Raw genomic sequence first — 17,973 nt, forward strand, 5'->3', positions numbered from 1 at the left:
TCCTGCCCTAGATGTGGCAGGTCAGGGGGAAACCTTATCCATGTGTTTTGGAGATGTCCAAAACTTTATTGATATTGGAGGGAGGTGGTGGATTTTATTGCCCAGGTGTTTGAAGTGCACATTGATATGGACCCTACACTTTGTGTCCTGGGATGGATAGAGAGAGAAGGTATACCGAATAATATCCAACTAGCAATCCTGAGATGCCTCTTTCAGGCAAGGAAACTTATTGCCCAGAGGTGGCAGTCCCCTACCCCTCCTTCCAGTAAGGACTAGGTAAAGAGCATGGAAACTGTGATTCTTAAGGAGAGGACATCATATATTAAACAAGGAGCTCTTAAAAAAATTGAGAAAATATGGAAGATGTTGTATAACAAGTGGGAGGTATAAATCAATGAAGGGAAAGGTGTGATATATAGGATGTGTGATGAATGGAGTGGTGGGTGTTGGTGTTATTGGAAGTATGGAGAAATGGCACGAGAGAGTGGTGGAGTAGGTGTGAGTAAGGGGTAAAGAAAACTCTATATAAAGTTAGTTGTCACGTGGGGGGGAAATAGATTGTTTGACTTATACTTTCTGTTTTAAAATTTTAAATGTAAGAGGTTTACGAGTGTGTTGTAAAACTTGAAAATAATTTAATAAAGATATAAAGTGAAAATAAAAATAAAAAAATGAATAAGCATTACGCTAGTAGTCAGCGACTAAAGTCAGTCATCTCAGGTCTCAATAAAAAAATAAAAGATCACCCAAAGAACACCATCCCCACAGTGAAACATGGTGGTGGCAGCATCATGCTGTGGGGACTGGGAAACTGGTCTGAGTTGAGGGAAAGATGGATGGTGCTAAATACAGGGATATTCTTGAGCAAAACCTGTACCACTCTGTGTATGATTTGAGGTTAGGACGGAGGTCTCCCTTCCAGCAGGACAATGACCCAAACACACTGCTAAAGCAACACTTGAGTGGTTTAAGGGGAAACATGTAAATGTGTTGGAATGGCCTAGTCAAAGCCCTAACCTCAATCCAATAGAAACTCTGTGGTCAGACTTAAAGATTGCTGTTCACAAGCGCAAACCATCCAACTTGAAGGAGCTGGCGCAGTTTTGCAAGGAGGAATGGGCAAAAATCTGAGTGGTAAGATGTGGCAAGCTCAGAGAGACTTATCCAAAGCGACTTGAGCTGTGACAGCCGCAAAAGGTGGCTCTACAAAGTATTGACTTTAGGGTGTGGAATAGTTATGCACATTGACTTTTTCTGTTATTTTGTCCTATTTGTTGTTTGCTTCACAATAAATTAAAATAAAATAAACCAACATCTTCAAAGTTGTGGGCATGTTCTGTAAATTAAATGATGCAAATCCTCAAAAAAATCCATGTTAAATCCAGCTTCTGAGGCAACAAAACATGAAACATGCCAAGAAGGGTGAATACTTTTGAAAGGCACTGTATGTCAGGCCTGTAGTTTGACCAAGGGTCAAATTTCCATCTTAGCTGTCCTTTTTCAGAGGCCGAATGCTGTTAATTCCTTGGTGCGTGCCTTTGTACAGGGTGTCATGCGTATTGCTCCTGTGGTCAGGCCACCTTTATCCTCATGGGATTTTAATTTGGTTCTGTTCTGCAAAAATCTTCATTTAAGCCTATTCAACACCTTCACCTAATTTTTCTGATGCAGAAAGCTGTGTTTCTGGTTGCATTACTTCAGCTCCTAGGGTTTCAGAATTGGCAGCCCTTTCCTGTAAATATTTGTTTTTGATTCTTCACCATGACAAAGTGGTTCTATGTCCTCAGCTTACCTTCTTTTTTCGCTAGACCTCAGTCTCTGAAAAACAGCAAGTTCTGAATCCTATATGAAGCAGAATATGGCATGTCGTATTTAGTGGGCACAAGACAATGAGATTTTGCACAAGGTGCAGTACATAATTTAAAATACAAGGCAAACTAAATAAGCACATGTGAAACCACTTTAGACAGCCCTTTAAGAGGAGGAAAACAAATAACATATCCATAAATCTGTAAAGAATAAAAATAAGTTATATATTTAAAATCAATGGTATATACAAAAAAGTACCATAAGTCAGCAGAAAGCAAGAAAATTATACTGTACTAAACATTTCACTAATGACTGTGGCAGATTATAAAAAAAACACAGTGCTCTTTACTTACCTCATACTCAAACTGTACCCACAGTGATTCAGATGCCTGTTTGTCTGGTTTTAATGTGATGTACATGTACAAAGCAAGAAGGATACAACTTTCTGCCATAAAAAGAAAACATTACATTACTATTCTGTAGCATATAGATGGTTCCACATCCAAACAGTTTATGGCAAGATGCCCAAGCAAAATTTAGCAAGCATTCGTTAACTTGACAATAATTTGGCTACCAGTCAACAATTTTTAGCAGTAATTTTTTTTATTAATTTTTATATACTTTAAATGTACCTTTCAAATTCGGAAACAAACAGATGAACACTGTCACCTGCAGGCTGAATGCTTATTTGGCCAATAAAGTGTCTAGCTTGCATGCAGTCATATAGTTGAGAGTGACCAGATTATAAGGAACCACCCAACTGTCAATGGGGACTGGAAGGGTTAGTGACAGCTGGGATTGATAACCACTAGTCGCACAAAGGTTGATTGATGGCTTTCAGCCTAGGTTCACACTTGTGTGATGCGGGAACCAGCATGATTACAGCGCCGGTTCCCGCACCAGATCTCTCCCACTGGCATTTCACACTGCCCTCTGCAAACCACTGTGGGTGTCAATACAAACCCAGATTGGTTCACAGATCACAGTGTGAACCCGCACAGGAATTGGATGGCATAGGTGAGAAAACCCATGCAATCTGATTTCAGTGTGGGACAAAAAAAGTCCCTGCACTATTTTCATGCAAATCCAATGGGAGTTCAGCCATACAACTGTAAGGCTGAACTCACATTGCAGAGACTTTGCATGCAATCGGCACTGCAGTGCGGGTGCAAATCACATGCAATGTCTGTGTTTGCACTAGTGTGAACCTGGGCTCAAAGCCAGTTGCACAACTTTAGGCATAGCTGCCCATGCAGCTGCTATGGAGCCTAGGGCTGAGAAAGAGTCCTCATTAGGCAAAATATTGAGATAAGCTAAACTGTGAAGTCCAAAGTCTTGAAGATGCACACGAGGAGTCATCAGAATCGCTAGCTGTTTTAGCAATGTAGATTAATTGCCCCCAGAATGTTTACTACAGCATAGCCACTGAGAAGTTAACATAAGCCTAATGCAGTTTTCCTGGGGCTGTAAAAAAAAATCCCCAAGTGTCTCCTCCTGACACTCGATAAGGCAGCTGGGGCCTGTGATTCTGCATAATAAATCTAATGCCGCGTACACACGAGCGGATTGTATGACGTACTTAGTCCGTCATACAATCCGACGGACAGTCCGTCGTACTTTCCACTGAACGGACTTGACCACACACACAGATACACAAACAGTCCGTCGAAAGCTTGCGCGATGACGTGTACAGCACGTACGACGGGACTAGAAATAGGAAGTCCAAGACACAGCAAAGCACCCTTCCGCCATGTAAATCCTTTCTGGGCATGCGCCATTCTTAGTCCGTCGAACTAGCATACTGACGACCGTATTGTCCGCTGAAACCAAAGTACGACGGACAGAATTTCGAAAAAACCGAAATACTTAGTACTCCGGACTGCACGCTGAAAAAGTCAGCTGAAGCCCACACACGAGCGGATTGTCCGCTGAAATGTGTTTCGACGGACTAAGTACGCCATACAATCCGCCCGTGTGTACGCGGCATAAGATTTAACCATCTCAATACTGGGCACTTTCTCCCCCTTCCTGCCCAGGCAAATTTTCAGCTTTCAGTGCTTTTGCACTTTTAATAATTACTCAAGTCATGCAATACTATACATATGACATTTTTTCTTTTTCAGAAAAATAGAGCTTTCTTTTGGCAGCATTTAATCACCACGTTTTTTTTTTTTGCATTACAAATTAAAAAAAAAAGACTGAATATTTTGAAAAAAAAAAATTCTGTTATAAAAATGTTTGGAAATAAGTAATTTTTCTTCATAAATTTTGACCAAAATGTATACTGCTACATTCTGTGTAAATTATTTGCTCTGTGTGAACGTTAAAGAGTCTACAAGCTATGGTACCAGACACTGAAAATTTAGCCTAATTTTTTGAGGCCCTAACATGCTAACACAGTACAAGTATTGCCCAAATGACCCCTTTTTGCAAAGTAGACAGTCCAAGGTATTTCACAAAAATGTCAACCACTTAAGGATTTGCCCCCTTAATTGACAGGCCATTTTTTTTTTTTTTTTTTTGCGATAAGGCACTGCGTCGCTTTAACTGACAATTGCGCGGTTGGGCGACGCTGAGCCCAAACAAAATTTTTCCCACAAATAGAGCTTTTTTGGGCGGTATTTGATCACCTCTGTGGTTTTTATTTTTTGTACTATAAACAAAAAAAGAGTGAATATTTAAAAAAAAAACAAAAAAAAAAAAAACAATATTTTTTACTTTTTTCTATAATAAATATCCCAAATTATTATTTTTAAATGCATTTCTTCATCAGTTTAGGCCAATATGTATTTTTCTTTTTGGTAAAAAAATAGATATAACGCAGTAAGCATTTATTGATTGGTTTGCACAAAAGTTTTAGCGTCTACAAAATAGGGGATACATTTACGTAATTATGTTTTATTTTACTAGTAATGGCGGCGATTGAGATGGGATTTTTAGCAGGACTGCGACACTGCGGCAGATTGGACACTTGACACCATTGACATTTATACAGCGATCAGTGCTATAAAAATGCACTGATTACTGTGTAAATGTCACTGTTAGGGAAGGGGTTAACACTAGGGGGCGATGAAGGGGTTAATTGTATTCCCTCATGTGTGTTTCTAACTGTAGGGGGATGAGACTGACTGGAGGAGGAGACAGTTCGCCGTTCCTAATTACTAGGAACAGCAGATCTGTCTCTCCACTGTCAGAATGGGGATTTGTGTGTTTACATACACAGATCCCCGTTCTGGCTCTCGTGCCCATGATCACGGGTGGCTGGTGGCAATCCTAGCTGCCGGCCACATGCATCGGGTCCCCCACTGTGCAGCTGGCACACGTGCCTGCTAGGACTCTTAAAAGGAGCCGACGTACAGGTATTGCCATTTGCGGGAATGAGCCGACCTGTCACCGTATAACGACAGCAGCTGATTGGCAAGAGGTCATTTCTCACACACTGCATAGGCAAACTTGCAACTACACCTCAAAACACATTCTGCTACTCCTCGTAAGTATGGCGATACCACACGTCAGACATTTTCACAGCCTAGCCACATAGAGAGGCACAACATCCAAGAAGTATGGTAAGTAGAAGTAAATCCACTTTAAGACTAGGACTTCTTCTGACACTTTTTGTTTACAGTAAAGTAAAAATCTGTATTTTTGCTAGAAAATTACACAGAACCCCCAAACATTATATATTTTTGTAGAAGAGGCTCTAGAAAATAAAACGGTGGGGCTTGCGAACAGTATTTGCACAGGTATTTTTAAATGCAATTTTACAAACTTACGCATAAATACATTTGAATGAATTGCAAATTCAGAGAAAATTAAATTTTTCCTACATACTGTAAAATAAATTTCTTTGAGTACATCACAGGACACAAAGCTGGTTGTAACAACAACTATTTGGGTTATACGCCACCTATAGGTGAATGAACACTAATACATCAATTAGATCAAACAGGAAGTCCTACCCTATATAACCCTTCCTGCACAGGAAGTACCTCAGTTTTGTAGCAAGCAATAAATTCCCAAAAGAGGGGAGTGAACCGTCTTGTGATATACTCAAAGAAATGGGTTTTACAGGTAAGTGTGTAGGAAGAAAAATCAAATTTTCTTTATCATACACCACAGGACACAGAGCCAGCTATAATAAAAGATTTTGGATGTCCCAAAACAATATCATTGAGCCTGGGTTCACACATATGCGATGCGGGAACCGGCGCTATTCCACTGCCCTCTGCTAACCGCTGCAGGTGTCAATACAAAGTTAATGACACCCACAGATCAGTTCACAGATCGCAAATTCAGGCAGGCATCAGATCCGATTCGAGTGTTTACACCCACGTGATCCAATTCCAGTGCAGGGAAAAAAAATTAAAAATAAAATAAAAAAAGGGTTCCTGCACCTATTTTGTGGGAATTCAATGCAAGTTGAGCCATACAACTGTATGGCTGAACTTGCATTGGCCAGACATCACATGTGAGTCGCACAGCAATGCAGGTGCGAATCACATGTGATACCAGTGTTCGCATATGTGTGAACCCAGGTTAAGGGGAGGGAGACATCATTAAAGAAACTGCCACCAGTGAAGGACCTACTCTGCTGCCTGTAATATGCTGAGGTCAAAGGCAAGGACAGATCTGACATCCATGTGGGTGTAGGTGCATGGACCCAAACGCAGACAGGTTGAGTTCAGGGACATGCACCCACACAGATTTCAAGTAGGAAGCAGTGGTTGTGTCCTTGCAGCTGCTGCATCCCAATTGACATCAATGGGACAGCCTGCATGGGGATGCACGGAACATCTGAATCCCCCTGCAGCTAAACACAGCCCTGTAGTGGTATGCCCTACGTGAATGGCTTTATTACGGTTGGTGAGGGGGGCGGCATGCAGTTGCGGCGCATTTGTTGGCAAAAGTGGGATTAAAACAGGTGTTGGAGGAATCGCATCAATCCCTCACCGCCCATCAGTAGCCTCTGGAGGGTAGCCTTGGGCTTTAGAGGCAAGGGCGATTTAGAAACATGTCTAAATTTACCATTAGGGCCCTTTCACACCAGCTGTCCGATCAGGTCCACCTGTCAGTTTTTCAGGCAGACTTGATCGGACCCTCCAGTCTCCCCTATGGAGCGGCGGATGTTAGCGGTGACATATCCGTTGACATCCGGCGCTATCCGATCCTGCGTTCAAAAAACAGACTGATGAAGGTCCTATTTTCCATCTGTTTGACGGATCAGATGAAAATGGATAGGTGGTCTGTTTTCCCCTGATCTCCCCCATAGAGGGTGGTGTGACTGTGTCCGCCTCTGCTCTGCTCTGAAGGGGCTGCCAGTGTGGGGCACATCATTTAGAGAAAAAAAAAATGTAACTGCAATTGCAGGTGGGAGCCAGCAATTGCAACAGATCCATAGAGGGATCAGGCGCTGAACAGCCTCCCACTGCTCCTCTTCAAAGACCCCAACATCCAGCTACCACTGAGGCACTGCCTTATGAGGCGAGCCCCCAAGGAAAAGGTTGAGTAGCATGGCATAGCTGCAAGAGATAAATCCTTTATAAGTGGTGACCTCAAATAAGTAGTTAAAGGCCCATTGGTCTGCTCCCCCTTGAGCTCTGACAGCATGTTGAAGCTGCATGTAATAGAAGTGCATTGTGGAGGGGAGTTGAAAGGTCTATCTAAGCTCCGAGAGCAACCTCAGCCTCGCATCTTGGAAGATGTGGGAAAGGTGAGAAATGACGCATCTTTGTGCCACAGTGGAGTTTCGCCATTTCCAGAAAATAGTTATTTTCACAGATGGGGCTGTATTTAGTGAATCCGTGAACCCCCTGCATCATCCTAACGTTATTCCAAACCTTCTGCATAAGAACATAGGTAGGGTAAAGTTTATTAGATTTGCTGAAGTGCAGGGCTTCCATACCATCTGCCACTCCCGTTGTAAAACTAAGGAGCTTAGCAGAAGAGTCCAATAAGTTCAATTCCAGCTCTTGCGAAGGGTGCACCACCTGTGTGCTGTATTGTGTATGCATTATGTGCTGTAACTTTGTGTGTATGTATTATGTGCTGTGAGGCTAAGTAACAGAGCCAAGGATTGGGCAATGCCAATCCACCAGCTTCTTTCGGACACTGTAGCTGCAATAGTTTTATTCTAGCTGGTTAAGATTGCGAGATTAGGAATCAAAAAATTGAGTTTATAATACAGAGCATTTTCTTTTTTTTTTTTTATTCTTTATTCTTTATTTAAATTTTTCATTTATGTTGCATACAAAACATAATCAAGTATTAAAAGAAAAACCATAGGACCAAAATACGTTCATACCCTTCAATTTTTCACATTATCCTGGTTTTCTTTCTTTACTTCTCAAGTTCTTCTAAAATATCTCCCTCCCCCCCTCTCCCCGCCCCTACCGACCCATTACCTCGCTAAAGATCATAGATTGTCTAAAGATTTTCCAGTATTTCCATTTCACATGGAATCTCTTTCTTTCTCTTTCTTCCTCCATTCCCAGCCCTTCAATACTATATATTTCCTACTTTTCCTAACCATTCCTTTACTTTGGGTGCTTCTATTTCTTTCCATTTTTTCGGAATCAGACTTTTTGCCGCGTTTATTAATGAGCTTGTAAGGGAATTCCTATACTCCTTAATTGGGGTGTCTACTGCATGGAATAGGCATAACCATGGGTTCTCAGGTAACTGTATTTTAGCTATTACTTCTATATACAGACATATGTGTCCGATCAGAGCGTTTTGTCGGATATTCCGACTGTGTGTGGTCTGCATTGGACTGTTTCTGTCGGAATATCCGTCGGACCAACTTTTCCAACTTGCCGGAAATATTTTCCGACAAAATGCTCCGATCGGACATACTCCGATCATGTGTAGCCTACTCCGACGGACAAGGTGCCACGCATGCTCACAATCAAATTCGGACACGGAAGCGCTCGCTCAGGTAAAACTACTGCTCATAATCGATATAGCACATTCGTCACGCTGCAATGTTAAAAATTCTTTCATGAAGCGCATTCTCTTGTTCTTTACAATGCTGCAAGAAGGAACTTCTTTTGATGCTCATAGTCACAAACACTTCTCCCAAACGTATTTCCTGTCTCTTTTTTACTCATTTCAGCAATACAATTTTTGAAATCATCACATCTACACAATTTTATTTTTTGTTTACTGTTTTTTGGGTGAATTTTTTTTTTTTCATAAACATCTCCTCTTTTGTCAGTTTGCTCATCTTTCCATTTTTTGGGGTGTGTTTTGTGTGTAAACTTACCACAACAACATTATTATATTTTTTATATTTTCTTTTTCTTTTTTAATCTACAGGAGGTTGTTTAGTGTTGGTACCCCTTGTTATTAATTTCACTTTGTATTTTTGAAATGTACCTGCCTGCTCACAAATAAACTGTCCTTTTTGAAGTAAAACACATACGCAAGGATTTCTTCAAACAAAAAAGACCTTTATTTAGGTGTCAGTAACAAATAAAGAGGGAGGCAGCAATGGACAAACTGTGGAGATTAGCGAAGCCTTTGGCCCCCAGGGCACACATCAACTATTTAAACGCAAAACTTGGTGGCCTGAGGAGTACATATCTGAGGGAGAGAAGTCTGGTCCTGAAGTCCAAGAAACCCGGAACAGCAGCAGATGACATCTATGTTCCCAGGCTTTGGTACTACAACAGGCTGCATCTTCTGTCAGACCAGACTGAACCCAGGTCATCACTCTCTGGTCTTCCTTCCATGGTTCCTTCCAGGCTGTGGCTGTGTTGCTGGAGGTGTGGCAGAGGGAGGAGGAGGAGGAGGGGCACGGGCCAAAATCACACAAGTGTGTTGTTTGTGTCATTTGGCCCAACAGACCCTTCTGGAGGGTGTGTATAATTACCTTCTCACACAAGAGATGTTGCCCCTCCTCCATTTTCTCAAGCTTGCATGCAGCCAAGGTGGCAAAGGCCTCTTGATAGGTGGGTTTGGCATGGAGGACCACTGATGCCTCCCCAATCAGTCTCAGGGCTGACTCCTCCACATTCCCCTCCTTTCTCACCCTTTTGCGCGGAAGGCGGAGGGGAGGGACCTGGTATTCTGTCAGGCTCCTTTGCCCCGCCTACCGCCTGGCTGCCGCTTACCCCCGCCTCCTCCTGGCTGCCACTTTCCACAGCCACCTCCTGGCTGCTGCATTCCACACCCTCCTGTTCCTGGCTGAGGTCTTCCGGTGTAAGAAAAAGGGACATAGTTTTAGTTTTTGATTCATCAAACACACACAATTTTCACATCAAGACTGTTGCAAATTGTTAACCAATAGAAAAGACTATCATTCAGAGCCCAGAATTTTTCTTTCTCATCCCCAAGGTTTTGGCCACTACTGTTTATTGATATGTGGATCACTTTCTAAAATCACCAATTAGTGAGCAAAAATCAAGTTAACATCATTCATTTATACTCCCAAAATATGTATAACAATACTATACCTGGCTCAAGCTGGGCTCCCCCAGTTCTTCCTGAGTGGAAGGCCCAGGTTGGGCGTCGGAAGACTCAACGGGTGTGGAATGGAGCATAGGACGCGTGGAAGGAAGAGTAGAGAGTGATTCTCTGGCCTCTGCCTGGTCTGACAGAAACTGCATCCTGTTATACCACAGCCTGGGGACATAAACCTCATCTGCTGAAGCACCAGATTGCATGGAGTCCAGCACCTTCTTCCTCTCCTTCAGATATGTACTCCTCAGGCCACCGATTTTTTTTAAATAGTTGACATCTGCCTTGGGGACCACCGGCTTCACAAACTCAACCAGTTTTTCCATTGCTGCTTGCCTCTTTAGTTTGTTACTATACTGAGGGTGTGTCGCTTGCCACAGGCAGGGCATCTCTCTGTATTTATCGATGAACAGAGGGAGGAAGCTATAATCATTGAACCCGTCCATTATGTCTGCAAGACACAACACAAGACAAACCCTAATGTCAGGCTAAACTCCACTAATGCAGGCCTCAATCTAGAAACAGTATAGCCTAGTGATGTACCAAGTTCAAAATTTTACCTTAGTTTTCACGTTCATCACCTCAGCTTCTCCCTCTGTTCACAGATCGTACGGACGACACACGCGTGTTGCGTTTTATATACAGTGCGCATGCGTGAAACTCCGCCCGCCCCTGACGTTCTTTCTGGACTATTCCCCGCCCCTTCGCTTTCGGCGCAGTGGGGAGAGCACATGGCGGAGAGAACGCAGGTGCGCAATCAGAGTTCCACTAACAAGGAGGAGGGTGAGGAAAGCCAGGAGCCTAAAACGTCCCGATCCAGGAAGACAAGATTTAAGGCCTCAAATATGTCTTTTGGAGAGATGTTGGAGATGGTGGACATATTGAACAGGACCAACTATGATGGGAAGTATGGACCTTACCCAAACTCAAATATCAGAAAGGCCAAGATCATGACTAAAGTTGTGAAGAGTCTTCAGAAGAATTTTGGGGTACGCCGATCCAAGGATCAACTGAGAAAACGCTGGTCAGACCTGAAACTGAGGGAGCACGAGCAGTACATAAGGATCAAGCGTGTTCTTGAAAAAAGTAAGTAGTTGTCGTGTGTTCATATGATTATTCTTGCTTGCATACATGCTCCATGTGCTTTGATTTCATGTTGTGCATTTTAAAATGGCCACTTTCAAGTTCATGGTTTCATTCGTTCGTAAGAAACATCGTTCTGCAGGTAAGTATTCCAGCTTAACAAAGTGTCCACAATAATGTTCTCACCTTGGAACTCGGCCAAAAAACACAATTGTACAACACTTCCAAGCAATGTTTCAGATTCCTATTTCTGCCCTCTGTGTGCTAATTATTCTTTTTTTACATTCTCACAGGGGAGAGAAGACTCGGCAAGTATGAGGACACCAGGGACCCCACCTCTCCCAAAGAAGCCAAAATTCCATAACCAGAAGCAGAGGAGCAGGAGGAGGAGGAGGAAGGAGAGATCGTTGAAGTTGGACAAATTGTCACCACAACAGGTGAGTGTCGGCGAACACAGCTTCCGGTAAGCTCATCAATGTATGTCACCATATTTATAATACATGGTGTGTTTTTTTGCTTTGTTTTGTAAGTGATGTGGAAGAAGAATCCCATTTTACCAGTGAAAGTGCCCAGATCCTGATTGGGGAGATAATGGGGTGCAATTGTGATTTAGAAAATATACAGCAAAACATCAATGATGTTAAAAATAAAATGAAGAACATCATTGATGTTTTGGGGAGAGTGTGAAACACCCCAAACTAGCTAGGGTTTTATTTTTTGGCTTTTGAACCACAACTTTTGTATTTTTAGAAAATCCAAATTTGGAAGATGCACAGAGACATTAACACCATTGAGATGAATTATAAACTTCTGGCCAGATGTATGAAATGTCAAACAATGTTTTGTATACTGCAAAATGTTAATGATGTTGTCTAAAATTAGAAATTACTGATATATAGAATTAAAAATCCTTATTAAGAAGACCAGAAATGAAATGGTTCGAAATGCACTGGGGTATTCATGTGGATAGTAATGTCACAATGTAACTGACAAACCATGTTTTCCTTGGTGCACTGTTTGCCATTGGTAATGGCCTATGTTGTGGTTTGCGTCGCTAACCACAATTTATAGTTACCGTATAATTTAATTAATTTGTTGCCTGAATAAAAGATTTTTAACTTATCAGGAGGGGAGGGCTGAGGAATTTTTGGTCTAAGTGAAATGGATCAGAAGCTGTGGGGCAATATAGGCAAGACACCTTGATAAGATAACAATTGTGAGTACATCATCCAATGTGAGCCCATAAATAACATACGCTGGCCATGTGTAGATTTGACACTTACCTGAACAAGAACAGAAGAGACTGACCAGCTTTTTGTGGTCTGCAAGAAGAGCCAGCAGTCTGACAGCATTAAGGGCAATAGGAAGGGGAGAATCTGCAGATAGGCACTGAAGCAACACAGAAGAGGTGAACAAATCCTCAAATCTATTTAAGAAAAAAAAAAAAAGTTGTAAGAATTGTATAAAACATATCGAAAACCTAACACAGCTCTGTATTTAAGAAAATAAACACACACACACACACATTTTGCCTTTGTCTTACAGAGCTAAGAATCAGTGGGGATGATTTACTAAAACTGGCGAGTGCAAAATCTGGTGCAGCTGTGCATGGAGCAAAGTCATGTTAAAGTCGCACCAAAAGTAGTGGAGAGACCTTTTTCTATGTTGGAGCGGCTTAAGTTGCACTGATTACAACAGTTCTATTGCCATTAATGGGGCATGACTTGTCATGTGACTTTGAACTCTCAAGTCGCATGACAAGTCACGGCAGTGTGAACCGGGGCTTATAAATAAACCTCAGTGTCTTGCCTAATAAGATGAAGTAAATGTGGGGCAACAATTTCTCTCTCATTGAAGACATTTTTACTTCTTATAACATTTTAAAAACCATACGGTGCATTATATTGAACTTTTTTGTTTATCTTGTAGGACCTCTTTGCACAAGCAGCCCACCTTACAGGAGATGATGAAACAAGGCAGATTCAAGCTTCAGGCAATATGAACTGGTGCAAAACATAAGAAGCTAGAGTAATTGTGTAGTAGGCACCATAAAGCAACTGATGTTCTACCATGCAAATAGCACCTTTCTAAAAATTGGCATTGGCATAGGCCTAAATACAACACGCTCCACGTAAGAGTCCCTAAAAGCCTGATGAAAGCACCAAGTGCTGCACTATAAAATGAAAGGTACCTATTGTTCCAACAACCCAGGATGGGATCCGACATAGAATGATAAATATACAACAGTTACTATAAAGTGATACTAAATGCAATCTTTTTTTTTTTCAAAAGTAATCCATACACATCTACTACCTAATGGTCCTGTAATCTATTTTTTATTAAATAATTTCTTAGTGTTTTTCTGCCCTCTTGTAACATCCTCCCCGAGCTCCAGAACCTCTAGCTTTCCCTCTCACTTGCAGTTATTTGGATGGAACAGTGAATGTTAGTTGTGGTCATGTGCTCTGCTATATGCACACTATAAATCCTATAGTGCAGTCTCGAGAGTGAGAAAGAGAGGGTGGTTACGTTCTCACTTACACAGAGGGACCTGAGAGCAACAGGAGTGACTTGTTTGAGTCAAGAATACACAGTTAAATTGAATTTTTATTTTTTTTAAACCAGAGTTTAGTGTCACCTTAATGTTTCTGACCCTGATGTTTTCCTTTAAAAGAATAGCTCCAGATTCTCTGTTAGTCATTGTTTTGTAAGAGATTCTTCTGTTGATGTATCTCGCTAATGTCTGTATTTTCCATGACTCTTTATACAAATAAAGGAATTCCAAAAAATAAAAAATAAAAATGAATTCTTCACCTTGTTGAAAAAAAAAAAAACATCCCCGTGTAGGTGATCTATGTACATTGCAAGGATTTTAACAAACTTTGTTGTAGATTCCTACCTGTTATTCTGAAGTTATTCTGTGTGTTTCTCTGTACCCATGTGCTCAGTGAGTCTAATGGGAGTGCAGGGTCTGCATCCCTTTAGGAGTATCTCACCAAATATGAAATTTTTGCTGCGGGGGATGCTATAAATCTGACTTGTACCTTAGTGTACACTTCTCTGAAAATCGGTGAGCCTCAGTATTACGCTATGTGGAGTGTTCCTTTGTTTTGCATGATGCAATTCTGAGCCACTTTATGAGAAACCTTCATGATTCACAGACAGGTGTCTATCAAACATTGTGTGGAGACATCAGGCTGATTGACTCATTCTTTTGGTGAGTGCATTACCAAAGAGGATATTTGTGCACGTGGTGTATCGGTGACGGTAGTCAAAAAACATAGTGATTTCTCCTATGGTTGTGGTGGGCTACAGATCACCTCACATACTTCATGGACTATTCTATGTACTTTATTTTATTACTCGCTGACTAATGTTTGTGCATAATTTATCGTTCATTGAATGCCAATTACTGCACTGACTACTTTTGGGCATTTTTAAGCGCTGTTAAAGCAGGCATTGTATTCCTATTTTCCTTGCATATTTTCACTATATGTCTTTATTTGCTACTTTTTTTCCCCCCCACAAAAGTGGAGTCACCCTTTAAGCAACTTCTAATATCAAACACCATACATCCCTTCTCATGCAACATGGATAAGTGTTATTAATGTTCAGCTTAAATAGCCCCTCTTGTTTCCATGGAGGGGGCAGTTCAAATGCTGAAAGGAACCTCTGATATAAACATAGCTGTTTGCATAAGTTGGCCTGGAGTAGCCTAAAAATTAGTGGGGCTAGCTGAGTCAAGTATTGAAAGGTTTCACTATCAGAAATTATATTGCGTCATCAATAAAACAGGATTTTTAAAACAGCTTACCTGTAAAATCCTTTTCTTTGATGTACATCAGGGGACACAGAGCCATAGTAGTTACTATGCGGGTTATAGGGCCACTGATAGGTGATGGACATGGGCACACCCTAAGGCAAGAAGTGCACTCCCTATATAAGCCCTCCCACTACTGCGAGTCCTCAGTTTTGTAGCCAAGCAATACAAGTATATACCAAGAAGAAAGGGACCTCTGTATCCCCTGATGTACATCAAAGAAAAGGATTTTACAGGTAAGCCGTCTTAAAAATACTGTTTTCTTTTCTTAAATCAGGGGACACAGAGCCATAGTAGTTGCTATGTGGGATGTCCCATAGCAATGGCAACTGAAGGGAGGGAGGCACAACAAAAAAGTAGGGCAAAAAGGAGGCCAGAGGACTCATACTGCAGCCTGCAGTATACTGCACACAAAGGCAATATCCTCATGACCTTTAACATTGATTTGATAAAATCTGATTAAACGTATGAACCGAAGACCAAGTTGCGGCCTTACAGATCTGAGCCATAGAGGCCTGATGATACACTAATCGCCCTGGTTGAGTGTGCTTTAACAAGAGAAGGAAGAATTTTCTTCTTTAAGCCGAAGCTTGAACAATCACTTGACAAATACATTTGGAAAACAGTCGATTTTTGATGCTGCCTGTCCACATTTTTGGACCCTCTGGCAGTACAAATAACACATCTGTTTTGCGAACCTGAGCGGTCGCCTTTAAACAGACTCTGATCACTCTTACTACATCAAGGGAATGTAGTGCTTTCTCTTCTCTAGATTGAGGCTCTGGGGAGAAAGAAGGGAGAATAATATATTTTGGTAGGAATTCAGGATGAGGATGCAAAACCACCTCATCCTTATGCATGATCGAATACGGCTCTTTACAAGACAGAGCCGCTAGTTCCCATACTCTTCTAGCACAAGAAATGGAAACCAAAAAGATTATCTTTCTTGTCAAGAGAACCAAGGGAATTTCCCATAAAGTCTAAAAAAAGGCTGATTTTGCAAGCCAATAAGACCAAAATTAAATCCCAAGGATTTAGAGGTGCCTTGATAGGGGGATTAATCAGTGTTACCCCCTGAATAAAGCTACACATCAGAGAGTGGGAAGCAAGAGGCCATTTAAAAAAAACGCTGACAAGGCCGAGATCTGGCCCTTGATAGAACACAAGGCCAGCTTCATTTCAGATCTCATTTGTAGGAAATCAAGGATCCTCCCTTTGACATACTTCCTGGGGTGCAAACCCCTGGATCCACACCAAGAAACACATGCCTTCCAGACTCTATAGTAAATGATTCTGGAAGCCGGATTCCTGGCATTAATCAAAGTAGACACTACTAACAGTCAAACCTGTTACATTTTGTGTCCGCAAGGTAGGATGGAATACCAGACCTTGTGCGAGAAGGTCTGGCCATAATGGCGGACTCCTACCGCTATCTTTAAGGTCTTGGCAAACCAAGATCTTCTGGAGCCACCAGGAACACCTCCTTTCATTCCTGCTTGATCCTGCGGAGAAGGAGTGGAAGTAGCATTACTGGAAGAACGCATAGATCAGTGAAAACTGATCCCATGGGAAGACTAATTTGTCTGTTCCGCATGCTATCTGATCCCTCGTTCGACACAAATTGTCGACTTTGTTGTTGAATCTGGACGCAAATAGGTCCATGTCTGGAATACCCCATCTCTGATATATTGCTAGGAAGATGTCGGGGTGAAGAGACCATTCTCCCGGAAATAATTGTTGGCAACTCAAGTAGTCCGCCTGCCAATTCTCTATTATTGGAATGAAAATTGCAGATAGGCAAGGAATGTTGTGTTCTGCCCAAGCTAGAACATGATTCATGACTTTTTGGGCTGCATGACTTCTCGTGCCCCCCTGGTGATTGATGTAAGCCACAGCTGTGGCTGAATCCTGACAGGACAATCCCATAGTCTGGCCGTCCAAGATTCTAGGGCCATATGTACTGCCCAAATCTCCAAAATGTTGATAGGCTAGGTCCTCTCTAACTTGGACCATCTCCCCTGGACAGAATCTTCTTACAGGGCTGCTCCCCAGCCTAGAAGGCTGGCATCTGTTGTCACCACTTTTCAGGATACAGGTAGAAAAGATTTTCCCTTTTGGAGGTTGCTGGACATCAACCACCAATTTAAGCTCTGATGTACGTCAGGAGCCAAGTGTATTGGAAAAATCGAAGGCCTGAATCTTTTTGTTCCAGACTGACAGGATGGCGTTTTGAAGCAATTTTAAATGAAAACTGTGTGTAAGGGACAGCTTCAAAAGGAGGCCACCATTTTCCCCAACAATCTCATGCACAACCAAATGGAAGGATTTATCTTTGTTTTGATAAGTTGAATTAGTCCTATAATGGAACCGATTCTTGTCTGGGGTAAGAATACCTTCTTCTGTATGGTATCTATGACCAACCCCAAGTATTGTAATCTTGATGGTTTTAAGGAGGATTTTCTAGGTTGAGTATCCAACCCAGAGATTCCAGGTAGTTTACAGCTGTGATCAGACTCTGGTTTAGACCTGAGACTGAATGATCTATTAAAAGTAGATCGTCTAAATAGGCTAGGACTGTTATGCCTTGAGCCCTTAATCTGGCTAAAGGAGGTGCCACAATCTTTTAGAACACCCATGGCGCTGTGGCTAGACCGAATGGCAGGGCCACAAACTGAAAATGATTATTTTCTATTTTGAAGCGCAGATATTTCTGGTGAGCGGGAAATATTGGCACGTGGAGATATGCATCCTTGTTATCGATTGAAGCCAAAAAACTCCCCACCTTGCAGGATGGAAAAAAACAA

At 41.8% G+C, this 17,973-nt stretch overlaps 1 protein-coding gene across 6 annotated transcripts in view; it reads right to left on the minus strand.

Annotated features, from left to right (window-relative positions):
* The window catches only part of ATRIP (ATR interacting protein), a 266,310-nt gene that overhangs the window by 90,050 nt on the left and 158,287 nt on the right, over positions 1-17,973 (minus strand). For all 6 annotated transcript variants that reach the window (XM_077452541.1, XM_077452542.1, XM_077452537.1 and 3 more), the window contains 2 exons: positions 12,633-12,775; positions 2,163-2,254 (listed from right to left, as the gene is read on the minus strand). In XM_077452541.1, coding sequence (XP_077308667.1) covers positions 2,163-2,254; positions 12,633-12,775 — 235 coding nt within the window. The remainder of the gene's footprint in view (positions 1-2,162; positions 2,255-12,632; positions 12,776-17,973) is intronic.

This window comes from Lithobates pipiens, unplaced genomic scaffold (assembly GCF_037356315.1).
Source record: "Lithobates pipiens isolate NorthernLeopardFrog02 unplaced genomic scaffold, aLitPip1_a1.2 Scaffold_23, whole genome shotgun sequence".
Taxonomy (NCBI): Eukaryota; Metazoa; Chordata; class Amphibia; order Anura; family Ranidae; genus Lithobates; species Lithobates pipiens.